The sequence below is a fragment of the Pipistrellus kuhlii genome, unplaced genomic scaffold (assembly GCF_014108245.1).
Source record: "Pipistrellus kuhlii isolate mPipKuh1 unplaced genomic scaffold, mPipKuh1.p scaffold_m20_p_6, whole genome shotgun sequence".
Lineage (NCBI taxonomy): Eukaryota > Metazoa > Chordata > Mammalia > Chiroptera > Vespertilionidae > Pipistrellus > Pipistrellus kuhlii.
Window position 1 is genome coordinate 74,502,777 of NW_023425562.1, and position 20,095 is coordinate 74,522,871.

At 39.0% G+C, this 20,095-nt stretch overlaps 1 protein-coding gene across 2 annotated transcripts in view; it reads right to left on the reverse strand.

Annotated features, from left to right (window-relative positions):
* The window catches only part of B4GALT5 (beta-1,4-galactosyltransferase 5), a 79,043-nt gene that overhangs the window by 37,544 nt on the left and 21,404 nt on the right, over positions 1-20,095 (reverse strand). Inside the window, exon 1 of one of the 2 annotated variants that reach the window (XM_036418210.2) lies at positions 14,609-14,725. The exons of the other annotated variant lie outside the window; for it this stretch is intronic. Within the exon in view, the coding sequence (XP_036274103.1) occupies positions 14,609-14,627 (19 nt within the window). The 5' untranslated portion in view covers positions 14,628-14,725. Of the gene's footprint in view, positions 1-14,608; positions 14,726-20,095 lie in introns of those variants that run through there. 2 annotated transcript variants of the gene reach the window in all.

A 20,095-nucleotide genomic window follows, 5' to 3' on the forward strand; every position in this document is an offset into this window, starting at 1 on the left:
GCTCTAGCCCTCGTTGTGATAAAGCTGGGGAGTAGTGCCCAAATTAGATGGAAAAGCACATTTCCGTAGCCACCTCCTCCTGCATACATACTGGCTGGTCAGGAGATTGTCCTGGAGTTACCTAGAGTGGACATGGATCTAACTCTTTATATTTCCTTTCTTCCTCTCGACATGCTGAAAAATTTGCATTTTAGAGATGATTTAAAAGAATACAATTCTACCACAAAGAACTGAATTCTGAAATGCTCTCCGCCTACAACTAAGTTTCTGCTATCCCTTTGCAAATATGTAATGCAAGATTTTAAAATGAAGCTATTGTAGAAACCGGTTTGGCTCAGTGGATAGTGTCGGCCTGTGGACTGAAAGGTCCGGGGTTCGATTCCGGTTGAGGGCATGTGCCTTGGTTGCAGGCACATCCCTGGTGGTGGTGGTGGGGGGGGTGCTGGAGGCAGCTGGTCGATGTCTCTCTCTCATCAATGTTTCTAGCTCTCTATCTCTCTCCCTTCCTCTCTGTAAAAAATCAATAAAATATATTTAAAAAAATAAAAAATAAATAAAATGAAGCAAGAAATTACTTATCTAAATTTATTCAAAAAAGTGGTTATAATGAATGTTGGTAAGAATTAGGGAAATAGATACCTCGTACCTTGTAGGAAGGAACATAAATTGGCATATCACATAGGGAGCAGGCTGGCAATAGGTAACAAAGGGAAATGCTCATACTAACCCCACAGTTCCCACTTTCAGGTATTCACCCTAAAGAAGCAACTGCACAGACAAGATGCTCAGGATGTCTGTCTCAGTGTTAATAAAAGCTGTGGGGGTTCAGAATGACCACTTCAAGATGTGCCTCAGGGGAGTGCAGATACTTTGAGAAAAGGCAATTTTATTGTAGCTTCAAGCCCAGGAGAAACTTCTGCCCCTCCCTTTAACTGCCTAGAAAAACTGGAATTAGGGGTCTTGCCCATAAGAAGAAACTATCAGAGATAACTTCTTTTGACCTACCTAGAGGGAAGGACAAGCTTCGATTTACTAAATGTCCGTTTTTTATGCAACGACCATCTGAAGCCCCCAACTGCCACATCCCTATCTCAGGATGTCAAATACCTCAATCTCCCTTTCTGTCGCTAAACCTCTCATGCATGTGGGGTCTCTGACACTCTCAGGGATGCAGGGCTCCCTTACATATGCATATAGTACATTTGGTTATGCTCTCTCGCTAATCTGCCTCATGTCCATTTGATTAGATCAGCTTAAAGGTAGAGGAAAGTTTGGTTCCTTCCCCAACAAAGCAAAACCCCAAACCTACTTAAATGTGCAACAAAGAGGACTCAAGGGGAAAATTATGTCGAAGTCATCCCATGGAAAACTAAGTAACCATTATTTCATTTTAAAAAAATCATATTGCATGCCCTGGCCAGTGTGCTCGCTGGTGAAGAGGTCAGCCGGCACGTACCTGGGTTGCAGGTTCAATCCCCAGCATGGTTGGAGCGAGTGTAGGAGGCAGCCTATCGATCAATGTCTCTCTCAGAGATATCTCCCCCCCGCCGCTTCACTCTTTGAAAATCAATGGAATCAATGGAGAAAATCACCTTAATGAGGTTTAGCAACAACAACAAAATTATATGTACTAGGTAGCCCTGGCTGGTGTTGGCTCAGTTGGTTGGGCATTGTCTTGGGCACCAAAGGGTTGTCAGTTTAATTCCAGGTCAGGGCACCTGCCCAGATGTCAGCCTTAATCCCCAGTAGGGGGCGTTCCAAAGACAGCCAATCAATGTTTCTCTAGGTGTTTCTCTTTCTCCCTTCTACTCTAAAAATCAACTAAAATAGTTTTAAATCATATTGTACAACAATGTATATAGTATATCATATTTGTGTTAAAGAAAAAGACAAGAAAACATATGCACAAAACAATTTTAGAAATTGTAGATTTAAATGTTCAGTGCCATTTCTGCTTAGAATTATGGGTCATCTGCACTTTTCTTTGTTACCATGTAGCATTTCCATGACTGTCAGAAAAACTCTTGTATGATAAAGAGATTCTCTGTTCCAACAGTGAAAATTCTTGCAGTAACCAAATATGTTTGAATTGACCTCAAATTGCAAGTTTCCAGAGTTACTGAGAATGCCTTTCTTACCCTGCCCATGTTTAATATCTATGAACATTTTAATGAATGTTGTTGCCTTAGGACATCCTCTTTTTCTTTCTTTTCATTTTTTAAAACAATAATCATACATTTTTTAATTGGAGGGTACAAAAAACAAACACACACACAACCAAACTTTTGTCTTGTGTGAGTTCCCCTTTTTACTGCTCCAGACTGTTAAAGAGAAAACCTCGGGTGGCACCAGTGCCTAAAGCCCATACCAAACATAGATTTATTGGCTGATCTAACTGCAGTTTAAACCTCTCCCAGAAATATCATCTTAATCAAACAGTCTGAATTTTCTGATCAACACCAATGAGGAACCTGTCCACCCCCATAGAGGCAATCTGCATGATAAAAACCTTTTCGGTTCTCAAACCCCACCCCCCATGCAAGATGTCTTTTATTTTCTTCTGTTTATAGCTCCCTTGCGCCACCTTTCTTCCCATAGAAACCTCCCATTTTGCACAACTCCTCAGAGCAGCCTTTTAGTTGCTGGATGAAATGCTGCCTGATTCACAAATTGCTTAATAAAGCCAAATAGATCAAATTTACTCCACTGAGTTTTGCTTTTTTTTTTTTAACAACAAATGACTTTCCCTATCCCAGACTATTATTCCACCTTCACCTACTCCCAATGATTAATAACTATCCTAAAAACCCTGGTGTTTCTCCTTACAATTTCACAAGCTGACAATCCTAACGTGTTCTACTGGCAGTGCTTTGGTCTCCCTCCTGATCCTCTTTTGGAAAAGAGATTATTCTCTGTGTCATGGGGATAATATATTATAATCATATTACTGTAAGCCTGAAAGATCCTAACAGACTAAAAGGGTTATCTACTCTTTGGGAATCTAAGTGTTTCCAGAAGGCATCATTCTAGCCAATATTAACACCCAAATTGTCAGACACATGAAACCAGAACTATGATTTCCATAGAAAGGGAAAAATTATCAGAGAAAGCACGAGAAAATGTCTTGACTATAAGGCAAAAGCACATAGGAAAACATAGTACCCTGCATGTATGAGATCTTTCCTCCAGACCAGAGGGCTTGACTTTTCAAACATCAAATGATAGTCCTAGAAAGAAGTCCTCTGAGCCAAGTGGAACGCTGTCATCTATCATATCTATTATATTGTCTTTCACTGGATCCAGAATGATCAGACATTAACTTTTTTTCTTTAGCTCACCTAATAAAGCAACGCAAGACCCACCAAGTCCACGGGAAGAGATGGCCCAACCTACCCGACAAGGGAATTTTGAAAAACACAACGCATGGTCAAAACTTGTAAGATGACTTTAGAACATTAAAAACGAATTCTTCCGAGAGATGACTTGATTGCAAAGGGGAAAATGCACATTTACAATGGAGAGATCAGACAAGCACCATTGCCCAAGGGATAAAACTGGGCCTCACTAACATTGGAACAAGTCAACATGACCTTCAAAGCATTCTCGCCAAAAACTTTTAACCTAAATCTAAGCAAGATTTTAAGCTATCTTCTTGTTTACATCAGAGTGATACCTGGCAATTACAGAATGTAAACAGTCTATAAAACACTGGCATGGACTAAAAAAAGTTACTATAATAGGGGAATGGGGTTGAGAAGGTGGATAAGACTGAGACCAAAGAGATATAATCAAATATGTGATTTTGGAGGAGGGCAACTATAAATAACATTTTGAACACCACTAGGGAAATTTGGCTATGGACTGGATATTAGAAGATATTGGAAAAGTACTCTTAATTTTCTTAGTGGGTATTTATAATAATATTGTGATTATATAAGAGAATAGTAGCCTTGTTTTTTAAAAAAAGATGCATGCTTATGTATTTAGAGGTTAAGTATATTGATATCACTTTACAACTTAATTTCACATGGTTTAGGGGAGTAAAAAGAAAGCCAGAGTTAAAATAAGTAAAGCAAAATGGAAATAATTGTTGACTTTAGGTGGAGGATTATGTATTCATTGTGTTCTTTTAACTGCCCTGTATGTTTAACTTTTTTTCAAAATAAAACGTTGGAAAAGTTTTATTTTGGATGTATGTAAATTGCTAACTAAAATTAAGCACACTAATATAATAATCATTCTAAGAATCCTACAAATGTGTCCAAAATTATAATACAGGGAGCAAATAAATACCCTAGAAATGTTTATATCAGAAGTTAAAGCTTCAGGTATTCTATGCCCCTCCCCCTTCTTTATTTTTTTTATTGAAACCAAGAATTGCATTTACTCTATAGCTATAATTTCATAGAAGAGCTAAACAGAAATGATAAATATTTGTTACTCTCTCACCTAATCTTTGAATAGCTTTCCACTGCCTTCACAGTCAAGTTCAAATTCCTTATAGTTATTAGCATGCCTTAGAACAGTGGTCAGCAAACTCACTAGTCAACAGAGCCAAATATCAATAGTACAAGATTGAAATTTCTTTTGAGAGCCAAAAACTTCTGCACATGGGTCACGAAGTTTCAATCGCACTGTATGTGCGTGCCCACATGTGGTATTTTATGGAAGAGCCACACTTAAGGGGCCAAAAAGCCGCATGTTGCTCATGAGCCGCTGTTTGCCGACTACTGCCTTAGGAGAATCCATAAAACCTTGGCCCCTCTCTCAAATCTTGCAGCTCCCCAATCCCAACCAGCCAAGATATCAGACAATGTGCTCATATTGTCCAACAATTAAAGACACAAAACTCAAGATGAAGATAAGAAAAAAATCCCAGGAAAAATCAACTATCATAACAAAAGCATGAGCTCAGGATGAAAAGGCGGAGAGGGGGAAAGTTCTAGTGAAGTCCAAACCCATCTTTACATCCCTTGCCTTTACGTGTAGAATTCCTAAAGTTGGCTTGTTTGTGGACCTGTTCAGTTACATTCGTAGTGTGGATAAAAAAGGGACCACAAGCTCAGGGGAGGCCTGCATGGCAGACCTTACCAGCTCAGAGACCTGAAGTAACCACATAGGATGGCCTGAACTTAACACCTTACCTAAAAGTGAGTCACTACCAGTTGTCATATCCTAGGTGTGTAGCTTCCTCGACAAAGGTCAGTCTTTACCTTACCTGAGAAGTCTATTGCATCTATGGTAACATACGTTTGGAATGTTATCAGGGCACAATCTCCCACCAGGAGACCACAGAACCACTCATTGTTATCCGTTCTCCCGCTTACAGCTCTACGAGCTGTCAATATTTACTAACCTATACCTCTACCGATGTAAAAGTATGTGTCTGCTTTACTTTTTATACAATCTCAGATTTCCCCACTTTGCGTTCTCCCGTTTCCCTACACTATCACCAATGGATTTCACGTAATCCCCTTACGTCTTGTCCTTTAATTCTGATGTGTAAAATAAGTGGTAAAAGCACCATTTTCTGGGGCATTTTCTCAATCCATGGAATTGTCATCAGTTTTATTGAAATAAACTCATAAAAATTCTCTACAGTTTTGGGCATCTCATGTTGACAGTAGGTTTACCAAAAGAAAAATTACGAATTCCTGAGATTGGATTTACTCTCAGACTAAAATCAATTCCTAGGCTTATACACCCCACAATAAACTAAACAACAACAAAACCTGCAAAGGTTAAGTGCTGAATACAACTCAGTGTGCCCAATGACCGTAAGATACTGACCCTCTGCAGGCAACCACGTAGCACTGAAATGCTGCAAAAATTAAATTATGTTGCTTTGTAATAGATTTAGCACTTTGTTTTAAAATATTAACAAGACTGCCAGAGGGAGTAAGTTTATCAAGGGATAAGAATCCTAGTAGTACTCCTCAGAGGCCAATTAGCATTTCCCACCACACCGAACAACTAGAGTCTCCAGGGTTCAAGGTTAAGACCCTGTGGGTTTGTCAGCAGAGGCCTCAGCCCAATAACCTATTACAATCAATGCATCAGGGGTTCATGTATAACCACCTGAGCAAATTTAGTACGCCTGTATTTTGTTTTGCTTCTTGTGCAGTCTGAATCCCAAACCTAAAGTGGCTATTTGATTTTAGTGTCTTCTCACCTTGGTTTTCCCTTCTCACAGTTATTTTTAAAATCAGCAAATGCCCACCATTCGTAAACTGTTAGTGGCCATCTGTGCTTTTCACAATTAGAACACTGGTAAAAAGGAGCAAAATTTTCAGCTCTAGACTTTACTTCAACAATCTTGCAAATCTTTAAAGAGGTGAGAGTACGACTTCATCTATTGTATCAAGCAGGATCACTGTACTATGGGACCACCCTAAACCAAACCTAAGTCTTAAACTCACACACTATACGCCCTGAGTTCTCAGGTTAGAGTTTTATTACTGCCTCTTCCCCAACTCCCCCAACATAGCTTGGCAGTTTCTGAGTCTTCGCTCACAAAAATGACTCAGCCCACTGATAAGGTAACTGACAAATTTTTAAGGGATTAAAATATCATCAGGTAAAAGTGAATTAAAAAGTTGACCTCTTCCTTCTAAAAAAAATTCATTGCTATTATGGGCAACACTTTCTGCACCTGGCAGTTGCGTGGTGTCTGTGAAATCAATGAATGCTTCGAGGTCACAGGGCTAGTGCAAGCACACAAAACTGAATGGAGGAGAGGCACAACCAGACAGAAAATGGTGAAATGGCCTGTCCTGCCGAGACCAGTTTGGCTCAGTGGATAGAGCATCGGCTTGCGGACTGAAAGGTCCCGGGTTCGATTCTAGTCAAGGGCATGTACCATGGTTGCGGGCACATCCCCAGTAGGGGGTGTGCAAGAGGCAGCTGGTCGATGTTTCTCTCTCATCGACAATTCTAACTCTCTATCCCTCTCAATTCCTCTCTGTGTAAAATCAATATAATATATATAAAAAAAAGAAAAGAAATGCCTGTCCTGGCCCATGATGGTGAAAGGAGAGGGAAAAACTACACAGCAACAGTTTTCACTGTTGAAAAGAACAGGTGAAACAGCATTCATACACTATGTTCGACTAGTACCTGATGCTTTCTCCTGAGCAATGAATGAAGAAGCGTCATCCTGAGAAGCAGAGAATTACTTCCACCTACGAGGCACAATCTCTCAAAAAGTATGGGTCGGGTGCATTCCAATACCACCCTATGAGGTATGTGTGCCTATCTTTTAAAAGGTATCATAGCTTTGCTCACTTCTTTGTTCCCTGCAGTATTTTTACAGCCTTTTCAGGAAAAACAAAAAAACAAAAAACAAAACAAAAACACACACACACACACACACACACAAAAAAAAACCTTTTAGAAATAGTTAGAGAGCACTACAACTGTCTGATGTCATCTGGAGAGCCTGGACTAGAAAGAGAACCACAAGACTTCAAAAATAGGATAACCACAACTATACTATCTATTGCGCAAAAATGAGCCACATGCAACTATATTACAAGCTCATCCTGAGTATGTGATATCTTCAGGTAATCTCCCTCCCAAAGATCTGGCCCTAAGAAAACACTCCATATATTAAGTCTGGTAAAATGTTCCTAAATCCACCCCTTAATTTTAATTTCCCACCCCTTGATCCCTCTTAGCACCATACCCCTACTACAGTTTCTTCAAAACAGTACGTATCTTCAGAACAGCACTATCTTGAATCTACTGACAACTTCAACAATGGCTACAGTGTACTATTATTTCCATTTTTTAATCTCCTTTCACACCATTTAGGCTAAACACACTGATCTCTGATCCCAAATACTGAGCACAAATACTGATGGTGATCTTGCTAAAGTAAGGAAGGCTTCTTTGATTCTATAGAATCTACCGTATTTTTCGGACCATAAGACGCTCCGGACCATAAGACGCACCAGTTTTTAGAGAAGGGAAATGAAGAAAAAAAGATTCTGAAACAAATAGTGTCCTAAAATATTTTATGTGCATTAAAATCCAACATCACAGTCATAAACACATGAAATCATCCCTGTAAAGTAAACAGCAGTATTTAGAACCATTTTAGAGCCGGGCAAGCACACAGAGACCACACAGAGCCGGGCAAGTAAAAAAACTTTTTTTTAAAGTATATGTGTAGGCTATATTTGGACCATAAGACACAGGGACTTTTTCCCCCCACTTCTGGGGGAAAAAAAGTGCGTCTTATGGTCCGAAAAATACAGTATTTCTGATTTCTGAAGTGGATCTGTCTACATGGAGAAAGAGTAGAAATTGCTTTTTATTATGCATCTAAACAAATGAAACAAAAATTAAATATAACCAGAATGTAATACAAAATAAGTCACACCCTCCAAAATTACATATGAATTTATCTAATGAGATAGGTAAAATATCTTTTAAGTCGTATGTCGGCATGTGATCTCAAAGACATTTTCTACCTTAGGGCACAGAGTAAACAAATTTTATTTCTTCAGAGCACAAGAGAATGGCAAGGTAGAGAATAAGATGACATTGGAAGTGAGACTATATCTCACCCCTCCTGGTATGCCAATCAGATACAGCCTAGGGCACCTGGGCTAAATTAAAAGTTGAAGGTCAGCTCAGTTATTAATTTCCCAAAGACGGCACAAAGGAATCAAGATAGAAAAGCACAACCAATCCTGGAAATCAAACAGGACTGAATGCATGTCATAGCATTGTTTATAGTCCAGGACTGGTGGATAATAATTTAGCTAGACAAGAGTTCAGGCCCTTTCCCAAGATAGTCACCTGCTGTTCAAAGAATACACATGCCTTCCTATTGCAGCCACAAGCTACGCACCAGCTTGAGTCCTTAGGTGGATATACCGCTGGTGTGGGCACTGCCTCTGAAGGGCAAGACTTACAATCAGCTGGCCAGGAGGTCTTGAAAAGAAGCCTACCAAGGCATACTTGATAAGATACACTATCACTGGGCCCTGGAAGCCAGCCAGTAACTCAGTCTTTGTGAGAACAAAGTGAGATAGAATATGTAACAAGAACATACTGTTCTCAAACTTCCTCCTTGCTCAAGCCTTATTAAAAAATATATAAAATAAGAGTGAAGGGTTTCATTTAATTTAGATTAAATAAGTATTACTTCAATTTTATAGCAAACAAGCCTAGAATCAATCACTGCCTTGATCTGGCTTAAAACCTCCCAATAAGTTTGTCCCAATAAGTTTGCTCCCAAGACCTTGGAGATCCTTGGCCTCCATATGTACTTCAAAACAGACATTGTTGTTGCTGTTACTGCTAACGAGCAAAGTGAAAAGTTCTCAGGGTTCCTAGAGCCCGAAGCAAAGTCCACTCCAACTTCTCTGATATAATAATTTAATTCTTTGCCCACTAGATAATGACATAAAAAAAGAAAATCTAGGGCCAAGACCCAAAGCTAACCACAATTCAAAAGGAGAGAACAATGGATACTTTGATCTTCCTTTTCAACTTTCATTACTGCTGATAGTTTCTGCATTGGTTGGAGGACTCAATGAATTATGGGAAATGACCTGAAAGGTCTACTGGAAAGGACTAAACTGGGGCTGTCGTAGAAATAGCCTCTTGCCTCTAATTTTCTTCTCAAAAATTGTTTTAACTAACAATTTTTTTTTGCAATTGCCAGTCCTGAAGTTAATCTAATACTCAATTTTCAACCTGGCCTTCATTTTCTCTGCCACCACTGTCAAGAGCATTACTGAGCCTTGACTATGAGACCAAATGTTGGTTTAAACAAACAACGCCTTGTTCACATGTCAACGGAGCTTTCAGTGGCCTTAATTTCTGAACTCCGCAGAAGGGCCAGGTTTCCCCTCAATGCATTCACTGCCATAAATACTGCTGTTATCAAGCAAAGAGTGAAGAGGTTATTTAGGAGATGTTGCAAATAACTCTACAATTGCCTAAAGCAAGACGCAAACATTATAGGATTTAACCCCAAGCTAAGCAGTTTGTCAAATGAGCAAGCTAAAAATTATGGCCTCCAAAATACCTCTCACTCCATTTTCATAAGGAATTTATTCTGATTTGATTGCTACTTTTTTAGTTTTTCTATTTCAAATGAGACAAGCTTATCTTTAATTAAAATGCTACATAATATCAGAAAATCCATCATATCACGTTAGCCAGAGAGTAAATCATCCAGTTACATAATATCATTGTCATTGTTTTACCAGAGCACAAATAAGAGCTTCATAGGCTAAAGAGACACTTCTTTGGAACACAAGGCTAAAGTTAATGAGATCTTTCTGTAGCAAAGAATTCCTCTTATAAGTAAGACTCAATATAAGAGGTTCATATCAATCATTCAAAGAAGTTTTAAAAGATAATAAAAGCACTGACACACACTACAACATGGATGAACTCTGAAAACATTGTACTAAGTGAAATAAGACAAACACAAAAGCACAAATATTGAACAATTCCACTTCATGAGGTACCTAGAAGAATCAAACTCAGAGAGACAGAAAGTAGAAATGTGATTACCCAGAGCCAGGGGAAGGGGATCTGAGAAATTGTTTAATGGGTGTGAAGTTTCCATCTGGAATAAGTTAAGAAAATGGACGGTGGTAATGGTTGCACAATATTGTGAATGTACTTAATGTCACTAGATTGTACACTTACAATGGTTACAATGATAAATTTTGTATGCATTTTACACAATAAAAAAAAGCTGTATATAAAAGCCAGAGTTATAACTTAATAATATTAAAGGTGGTAAATAATAAACTTAACCCAAGGGGCATAAAGGTTCTGAACTTAAAATATATTTAAGAATTAAAAGAATCAACACAAAGTGTCAAAACAGTCCAGACAAAGCTAGTCAGTCTCATTCTTCTCTTACCCCGTCTCGTGACTTTAAATGTGAGTCTGCTGACGACTCCCAGATTTCTAAGTCCAGCATTAATGTCTACCCTGAACAGTCTGCATACCAACTGCATCCTCAACATCCAACAGAGCTCCCTCACTTAACTTCCCAGGCACTGTCCTTCCAGCCCAGACCTGCTCCACTTGTCTTTCTGTCCTGGTTAATGGTAACTCTACCCTTTCACCTTGACAGTCTTCTCAACCAGGCAGCCAGCGGCATCTTTTTAAAACAGAAATCAAAAGATCTCATTCCTCTCTATTCAAAAACCTCATCTCATTCAGCGTAAAAGTCAAACTCTGGAAAATGGCCTACAAGTCTCTGGATCAGGAGTCAGCAAACTTGAGAGGCCAAATCCTACCTACTGCCTATTTTTATAAACAAAGCATTATTGGAACACTGCCACACCTGTTCGTTTATGTACAGTACTGTCTATGACTGCTTCAGTGCTACAAGCTACAAGGCGGAGTTGAGTACTGCAAAGCCAAAAACATTTACTCCTGGCCATTTAAGCCTACCCACCTCTGCTCTAAATGACTGTACCTCATCCTCACCTCTCTGTTTACTCTGCCTCGCTGGCTCTGCTCCAGCCACAGGAGCCTGCTGGCAGTTCCAAGATACCCCAGGCAAACTCCTACTCAAGGTCACTTCTCAAGTTCAGGCAAGCTCCCACCTCAAGGTCACTCACTGCCCATGCTGCTTTCTCTGAGAGGCTGCAACCCTCACTCCCACCATCAACTGCGAGGCTTGCTTGTGTAACTACTGGGAGTCTTTATTTAGTTGTCACATCAGGGAGACCTTCCCCAACCACACTCTAGTTAAAACTGCAACCCCTGCACACCAAAAACCCACTTATTCATACTTTTCCCCTTCTCTGCTCCATAGCACTGTCAAATATGATACATAATTTTCTTGTCTGACTTGCCCTCTACACACTAGAATAATTATTAGTTCCATGAGGGCAGATCTTCGTGCATTTTAGTTGTGTGTTCCAGAGCCTAGAACAGTGCTTAGAAGATAGTAGCAACCCAATAAATATTTGTTAAATATAGTTCAAAGAGTATGCATGACATAGTGAGCCTAAGGCAAAATATCAAGATTGCTATTATAATTGTAGAAGGTTAAAAAAAAAAAAAGTTAAATGATTAACGAAAAGGTTGGGAAAATTAGGATCTGTACCTTAAAAGAATCTGAAAACACAATCTTGGCTTACAACACATTCCAGATACAAAGTGAAAGGTAAGTTTCTCGATTTAAAAAATCGAACACCAGTCTAGAATTTCAATTAAGTAATAAATGCCACATGTGTTCACAAGGTGAAACCTATTTCAAGCTATAGCTCTCCAATTTATATCCTATTTTATTTTTAATCTTCAGAAGTCTATATCTTAATTTATACATTTCCTATTATTCTATTCCAATATCAATTGTCTTAGCTGAAATGACCAGCACTAGGAAAAACCCTCCTGTTCAATAAAGTAGGTTAAATAAAAGGTACGGCCCTGGCCAATGTTTCTCAGTAGTTAGAGCACCACCTGCACACAGAAACACAGAAGGGTCGCAGGTTCGATTCCCAATCCAGGGTATGACTGGGCTCGTGCTCTCTCTCCTCCTCTCTCTCCCTCTCCCTCTCCCTCTCCTTCTCCCTCTGCCTCTCCCCTCTCCTCCCCTCCCATCTCCTCTCCTCTCCTCTCACCCTCTCATCTCCTCTCTCCCCCTCCTTTCCCACCTTCTACTTTCTCTAAAAAACAAAACAAACAAAAAATCAATGGGAAAAAAATCTTCAGATAAGGATTAACAACAAATAAAATAAAATAACCCACCCTCCCCCAATCAAAAAAAGAAAGAAAGGCCTAGCCAGTTTGGCTCAGTGGATAGTCAGTCCGAGGATTTGATTCCTGTCAAGGGCAATATCCTGGTTGCAGGTTCAATCCCTGGCCCTGGTCGGGCCATGTGTGGGAGGCAGCCAATCGATGTGTCCTTCTCATATCAATGTTTCTCTCTCTGTATCTCCCTTTCCCTTCCACTCTCCAAAAATCAATGGAAAAGTATCCTTGGATGAAGATTAACAAAAAAAATTTTCTTTTAAAGAATAAAAATAAAAGTAAAGAATACACAAAAACTAAACCAACCCTGTGCTAATAAAACTGACAACTCTAATTTTTATAAACAATATTTAAAAGAAAAAATAATGTGTCATGAAAACAAAGTCAAAGATGGAAGGATAGTAAATTCTTTGCCCCACAATCAAGAACATTAAGGAAATTTGAAAGGCCAATGTGTAAGAACTTCAGGTTTTGAATTTATCAAATAAAGTAATAAGCCAGCCTTCTGATATTTAACAACACTAATATATCTGAAATGAACTAAGAAACTAAAAACACAGTTTATATTTAGAAAAAAGCCTAGGCTATTTCATAGTGGTTATTTGGAGGAACAGGTAAGATTATACAGGACCTTTGACTTTTTAAGATTACAGCTATAATAATAAAAGTATAACATGCTAATTAGACCAGACAGCTGAACAACCTTCTGGAATCATTCTGGACAAAACCGGGGCTGCAAGAGCCAAGGCAAGCCGCCAAGCCTGGGGGGTGAGGCAGGCCATCGAGGCTGTGAGGGCCGAGCCCCTTGCATGAATTTCATGCTTCGAGCCTCTAGTATTACTATAATGTTTGAATTTCATAACTCTATATTCCTTTGTAAGAGAAAAATGAAGATAGAGAAATTCTATACTAGAGTGAAATAAGCTGTATACCACAAATAAAAGTTCTCAATTGAAAATCATTAATGAAGCACTTAGGTTAGAAATAAATTGTTTCAACCTCACAGTTAATGATCAGATGAGAAATTAACAAACTATCTGCACACAAATGTGTTTTATTTGGCCTATTGGGTTTAGTTTTCCTTTCATCTCTAAACTGTGAATTACCAGATAAATATCTTGGTAATTATAAGTATCAAGTTTGGAGAATCACCTAGTGATAAATCCTAGAGGCTGAACGACCTTGGACAAATTACTTAACTAATCTGTGCCTCAGTTTACTCATCCATAAAATGGGTATAACAATATCCTTTTTTCAATTAGAAATAAGTGAGTTAATATTTGTAAACACTAAGAAGAAAGCCTGGAATATAATAAGCACTACATTTACTTAAATGTTTGCTATTATTATTCATATAAAAATCCAAATTTTTAGATTCTCTTGAAATATTGAAAGATTTGGTAAAAATGAACATACAAGTCCCACCTTGATGCAATGAGGAGGTGCTGAGCAGCCTGGTGGTTGTCTCCTTTTAACAGAATACCATTATTTTGATAATATATTTTTATTGATTTCAGAGAGAAAGGGAGAGGGAGAAAGGGATAGAAACATAAATGATGAGAAACATCAATGATTGGCTGTCTTCTGTATGCCCCCCACTGGGGACTGAGCTCGCAACCTGGGCATGTGCCCTTGACCAGAATTGAACCCAGGACTCTTCAGTCTGCAGGCTGACGCTCTATCCACTGAGCCAAACCAGCAACACCTTCTCCATGTTACCACCTCCAACAGAAGCTTCAGCAGGGGCAGTGGGTATCCACCCAACTCATACTCAATAACTTCAAATTTTCCTTTTCTGCCCCAGGACCAATCACAACATAACATGCCCTAACCAACCAGGAAATGAAAAACTGTGGCCCAGACAGACCTGCATTTGAAAGCAGCATGGACAGCTGCTGCACTCTCAAAGGTCAGACTCTGAGCGGCCATCCAGAATGCTGTGGGCTGGCAAAGGAAGGAAGGAAAACGCTGGCTCCGAGCCTGGATCCCAGTGCTCACCCAACAACCAATCGAGCTCTTGTCCCACTCCTTCATATCTGTCTGACTCCTAGCAGCTGCCTATAGTAAAGGTAATGTAAAAATATCAGTTTAAATTCTACAAAATGGAAAAGCAGAGACTCACAACAGACAACAGCTAGAATTAGGGGAAAGGGGTACAGGGGAACAGCTACTGTCCCAGAGATGCAATGCAATTCACACTAACATTCACTAACTTTCAGAACTTCCCCCTCCCCCCCCAGACCCCACCTTTAAGAGCTCTCAAACACCTCAAAGATGTCATAGACATTTCTGGATAGTTTTAAAAGCTTTATTCCTTACAAGTAAGAAAAAAAGCATCCTCTGTATTGGAGATTTACAGTAATCAAGGTGAAATGTTTGCTACGAGATGGATGTGCAAGAAAAATGGCAGCGTGAGCATTGCAGAGGGATCTCTCCTCTTTGCTTGTGCTGAGCTGCTGTAACAATCTTCTCTGACTCAGCACCTAAAAGGCATGATGGGAAGCGAGTACCATAAAAAGGCTGTGCATTATTAATAAGACTTGGCAACAAAGCAGAATGATTTGGAAAACAGAAAGATGTCCACAGAATAAAAGAAAGAGTAGCAAAGAGCTTAAATGATTTTTGACAGTGTCATACCATTCAGAAATGACACTTCTGAGTCATTGTTATTCTAAGTGGTATATTTCTCTTTTAACCTTTAGTTTTAGTCCTAATTCTGATCTCTTTATGTCCTTTCTACCTTAAATTTCAAATGGTTATTTACATCCTGAGTATACTTCTCTTGTATTAATTTGCTCCTGTCAGCTTAAAGGCTGTACATGTGTTAGATCACAATGAATACAGACTGCAACAATACTGCTCCACAGAAGCCCAAGGCGATACCACACATGACCTGAAACAGTTCCTATCGCCTAGAATTAAGAGTTCGTCTTCTCAATCCTAGAACATGTAAACATGTGGCATAAGTTCCCAAATCACTGCAGGCAAGCTAATGGTGCAAAACTGCATTTCCTCTTATAGCCATTTCAGGACCCCCAATCTGCCATCAAGTGATCAGGAAAGAAAGACGATGACTTCAGGAACTCATAACTCAATCCTGTATCTCCAGTAAGATATATCAAATGAGACCAGCAGTTCTCAACCAGGGGTCATTTTGCTCCCTAGCAGACATTTAGCAATATCTGGAGACATTTTTGGTTATCACAAGCTGGGGGGAGAGAGGAACCACTGGACCTAGTAGGTAAAAGGCTAGAGATGCAACCAAACACTTCACTGCACAGGACAGGCCCCAACTACAAAGAATGACCCAGCCCAAAATGTCATTAGTGCTGGGACTGAGAAACTCGTGTTTAAACCATTTTCTTTCTTTTTGCTAATACTTACCACTGATATTTTAAACCAAAAACATAGTTGTATTAATAAAGCTTGTACTGGATGGTTCTTTCTTTATATATTTTAATTTAATTCAGAGAGGAAGGGAGAGGGAGAGAGAGAAACACCAATGATGAGAACCATTGATCGGCTGCCTCCTTCAAGCCCTCCACTGGGGACTGAGCCAGCAACCCAGGCATGTGCCTTGACGAGGAATCGGACCATGACCTCCTGGTTCATAGGTCGACACTCAACCACTGAGCCATGCTGATCAGGCCTGGTTGGTTCACTTTTAGATTATTAAACAGATATTTCTTTTTAATTCCCTTTAAATTGGACACGTCTTCCTTAATATATGGAGCACAGATTAACATCTTTTCTATGACATAAGGAATAAAACACATGAGCAACATTTATGTAAAGCAGCTTCTGCTTCTGACTATGACTAAATACCTTGCTGTAGACATGGGATCCCTTACACTGGCTTACAGAATAACCAGAAAAGCCAGGTAAAATATGAAGGGGGGGGGGGGCGGGGAGGGAGGGACTTTGGAGAGTTTTTGAGCATACAAGGAGTTAAGGGAACAAAATCCCTTAGGAGTGTACCAACATACTGCATTTGGTTTGTCCTTCAAAACATTTGCCAATTCCGCTGAAACCGGTTTGGCTCAGCGGTAGAGCGTCGGTCTGCAGACTGAAAGGTCCCAGGTTCGATTCCGGCCAGAGGCATGTACATTGGTTGCGGGCACATCCCCAATAGGGGGTGTGCAAGAGGCAGCTGGTCGATGTTTCTCTCTCATCGATGTTTCTAGCTCTCTATCTCTCTCCCTTCCTCTCTGTAAGAAAATCAATAAAATATATTTTAAAAAAAACAAAAAAAACATTTGCCAATTCTGGGTACCAAGAACAAGTCTGAGGAAGCAGCCAGACACTTTGGGCACAGGACTGGAGCCACTACTAAGAGGCAGAGAAACCAACAGAACTTTTTTTTTTTTAATTATATATATATATATATATATATATATATATATATATATATATATATATTATTGATTATGGTCTCACATATCCCCCCATTCCCATCCCAAACCCCTCCCTAGATATGCCCCCCCACTCCCCCACCCCCGTTGTCCATGGCCACTGGTTTTGTCAGTATCTCAGGTCTGAAGAAAGAAAAATAGAGACTTAAGGGACCAGGATCCCTATGAGAAGATTTGAAGGAGTTCCCCCCTTTAGAGATTTGTAAATCCTAAAGCTGCACAGGTCAGGAGGCTAAGGACCAAACAGAAAGCAAAGCCTCTGAAGAGTGCAGCAGAGTTTTCACCCGTCCCAAGTACCAAGATTAAAGCTCAAGACACACCATGGGAGAAGGGTCTCCATGAACAACTAAGGTTCTCAGCTGTAACTCCTGGAGGGCTACTCCCTAAGACTACAGGGAAACCAGAAGTAAATGGGTCCTCACCAGAACCACACACTAGCTTTGCTCAATTCAATCCCTGATGGAATAAATGGAACCAGTCCTCATTCTATTTGCCTAGTAAATGGAGTAAGCCTTCTTTAAAGAAGACTAAAATAATATACGGCTGCTACAATTTTTTGTACACAACTTTCAATTTTCAATCAATACCAGGTGTACTGATTAATAATGCGGACTTTTTTTCAATAGATGGAGTTACACATATGTTGATATATATGCAATTTGATATGTATGTTACTTTGTGGTATTGACAGCAAGCTTCAAAACTTTATATGTCAAATTTTCTGAAGGTGCTAATATATATATTTTTACGCTTAAAAATGTCAAATTTCGCCAGGACTGGTTTGGCTCAGTGGATAGAGCGTTGGTCTGCGGTCTGAAGGGTCCCAGGTTCGATTCCGGTCAAGGGCATGTACCTTGGTTGCAGGCATATCCCCAGTAGGGGATGTGCAGAAAGCAGCTGGTCAATGTTTCTCTTTCATTGACATTTCTAGCTCTCTATCCCTCTCCTTTCTTCTGTGGAAAATCAATAAAAATATATATATTTTTAAAAAGTCAAATTTCATGCCAAAAAAAGCATTTATGGGAAGTTTTAATTCATTATTTTATTTTTAAGAAAAGTGCTGCTGAAAGTTATCATATAATTCGGGAAGCTTATGCTCCATCTCAAGATACTGGTGAACGCTCGTTTAAACATTTTAAAAGTGATGACTTCTATTCGAAAGACTAAGAACATCCAAGTCAACCGAAAAAGTTTGAAGGCCCAACAATTACAAGTATTATTGAATGAAGATGCGTGCCAACCTCAAAAACAACTTGCAGAAAGATTAAACAAGGCTCAGCAAACAATTTCCCATCATTTACAAGCAATGGGAAGATATTAAAGAAAGGAAATGGGTGCCACATCAACTGAATGAAAGACAAATGGAAAACCGAAAAGTCATCAGTAAAATGTTGCTTCAACGGCACGAAAGTTGGTTTTGTTTTTGTTTTTTTGGAGTTTTTTTTGTTTGTTTGTTTGTTTTGCATGAATTGTGACTGGCGATAAAAAGTGGATTTATTTTGAGAATCCCAAATGCACAAAATCATGGGTTGATCCAGGTCAACCATCAACATCGACTGCAAGGCCAAATCGCTTCGGAAAGAAGACAATGCTCTGCGTTTGGTGGGATCAGGAGGTGTGGTATATTATGAGCTTCTAAAAGCAGGTGAAACCGTTAATACTGATCGCTACCAACAACAAATAATTAATTTGAATCACACTTTGATTGTAAAACAACCAGAATGGGCCAGAAGACATGGCAGAGTAATTTTGCCATAATGATGCACCATCACACACTTCAAAACCAGTTAAAGACACTTTAAAAGATCTTGTCTAGGAAGTATTAACCCACCCACCGTGTTCACCAGACCTTGCTCTTCAAATTACCACTTGTTCTGATTGATGGCACAGCAGTTTCTGAGCAGCACTTCAAAAACGTACGGAGAAGTGGAAAATTGGGTCTCTGAATGGTTTGCCTCAAAACAAGAAAAGTTCTATTGGGATGGTATCCACAAATTACCTGAAAGATGAGTGAAATTTTTATGTGTAGCTAGCGATGAACATTACTTTGAATAAAGCACTTTTGATGTTTCTCTTGAAATTATCGTGTTTTCTTTGATTATAAAATCCACATTATTAATCGGTACACCTGGTATTCTCAGACATGCCAAGAGATGGGACCAAAGAGTGACTATCAAAAGGACCAGACAACAGGTATACAGATATTGGAGCCATTACTCATGAGCTTTAAAAAATAACTACATTCAGGGGGAAAATAAAGAAAAAGATGGGGGTGAGGGTACGGAGAACTTCACTATGAAAATGGAATCTAGAAAAAGTGTCAAATATAAATTCTAGAACTGACAAATACAATAATTACAATTAATTTAATAGTGAATTTATTACTGGATTAGGCACAGCAAAAAAGGAGAATTGGTGAGCTAGAAGACAGGACAATAGAAAATATCTAGACTAAAATATGGTGAGTAAGGGAGATGAACAGAAAAATATAGATTTGTACTGAGTGCTAGCCTTGGAAAGTGTCTTGGCAAAATAGTGTTTATGTATCAATAGATCTTCTATGTAGAAATGAACACAGGTGCTACCGATTTGACAATAATAAAAGGTTTATGCCACTTGGTCATTTCTAGGATAGTATAATAATCACAAAAATAATCTTTGGACTCAATGAGAAACGGATAGATCCTTAACATAGTAAAGATGAAGAATACAACAATTCTTAGCTCTTTTTCAAGCAATCTCAAAGTTAAAATGATCAAGGCAGTGTCAGATTCAAATGGCTCCATTTCTGCCCAATAATTGTAATTAGAACCTTAAAGGTACTAATGTATAACATCCTTTTAACCAACATTTTATTATAAAAATTTTCAAATGTACAGCAAAGTTTAAAAAATGTTAGTGAACACCCATATGCTCTTAATTTTCTTATCACATTCATCTTA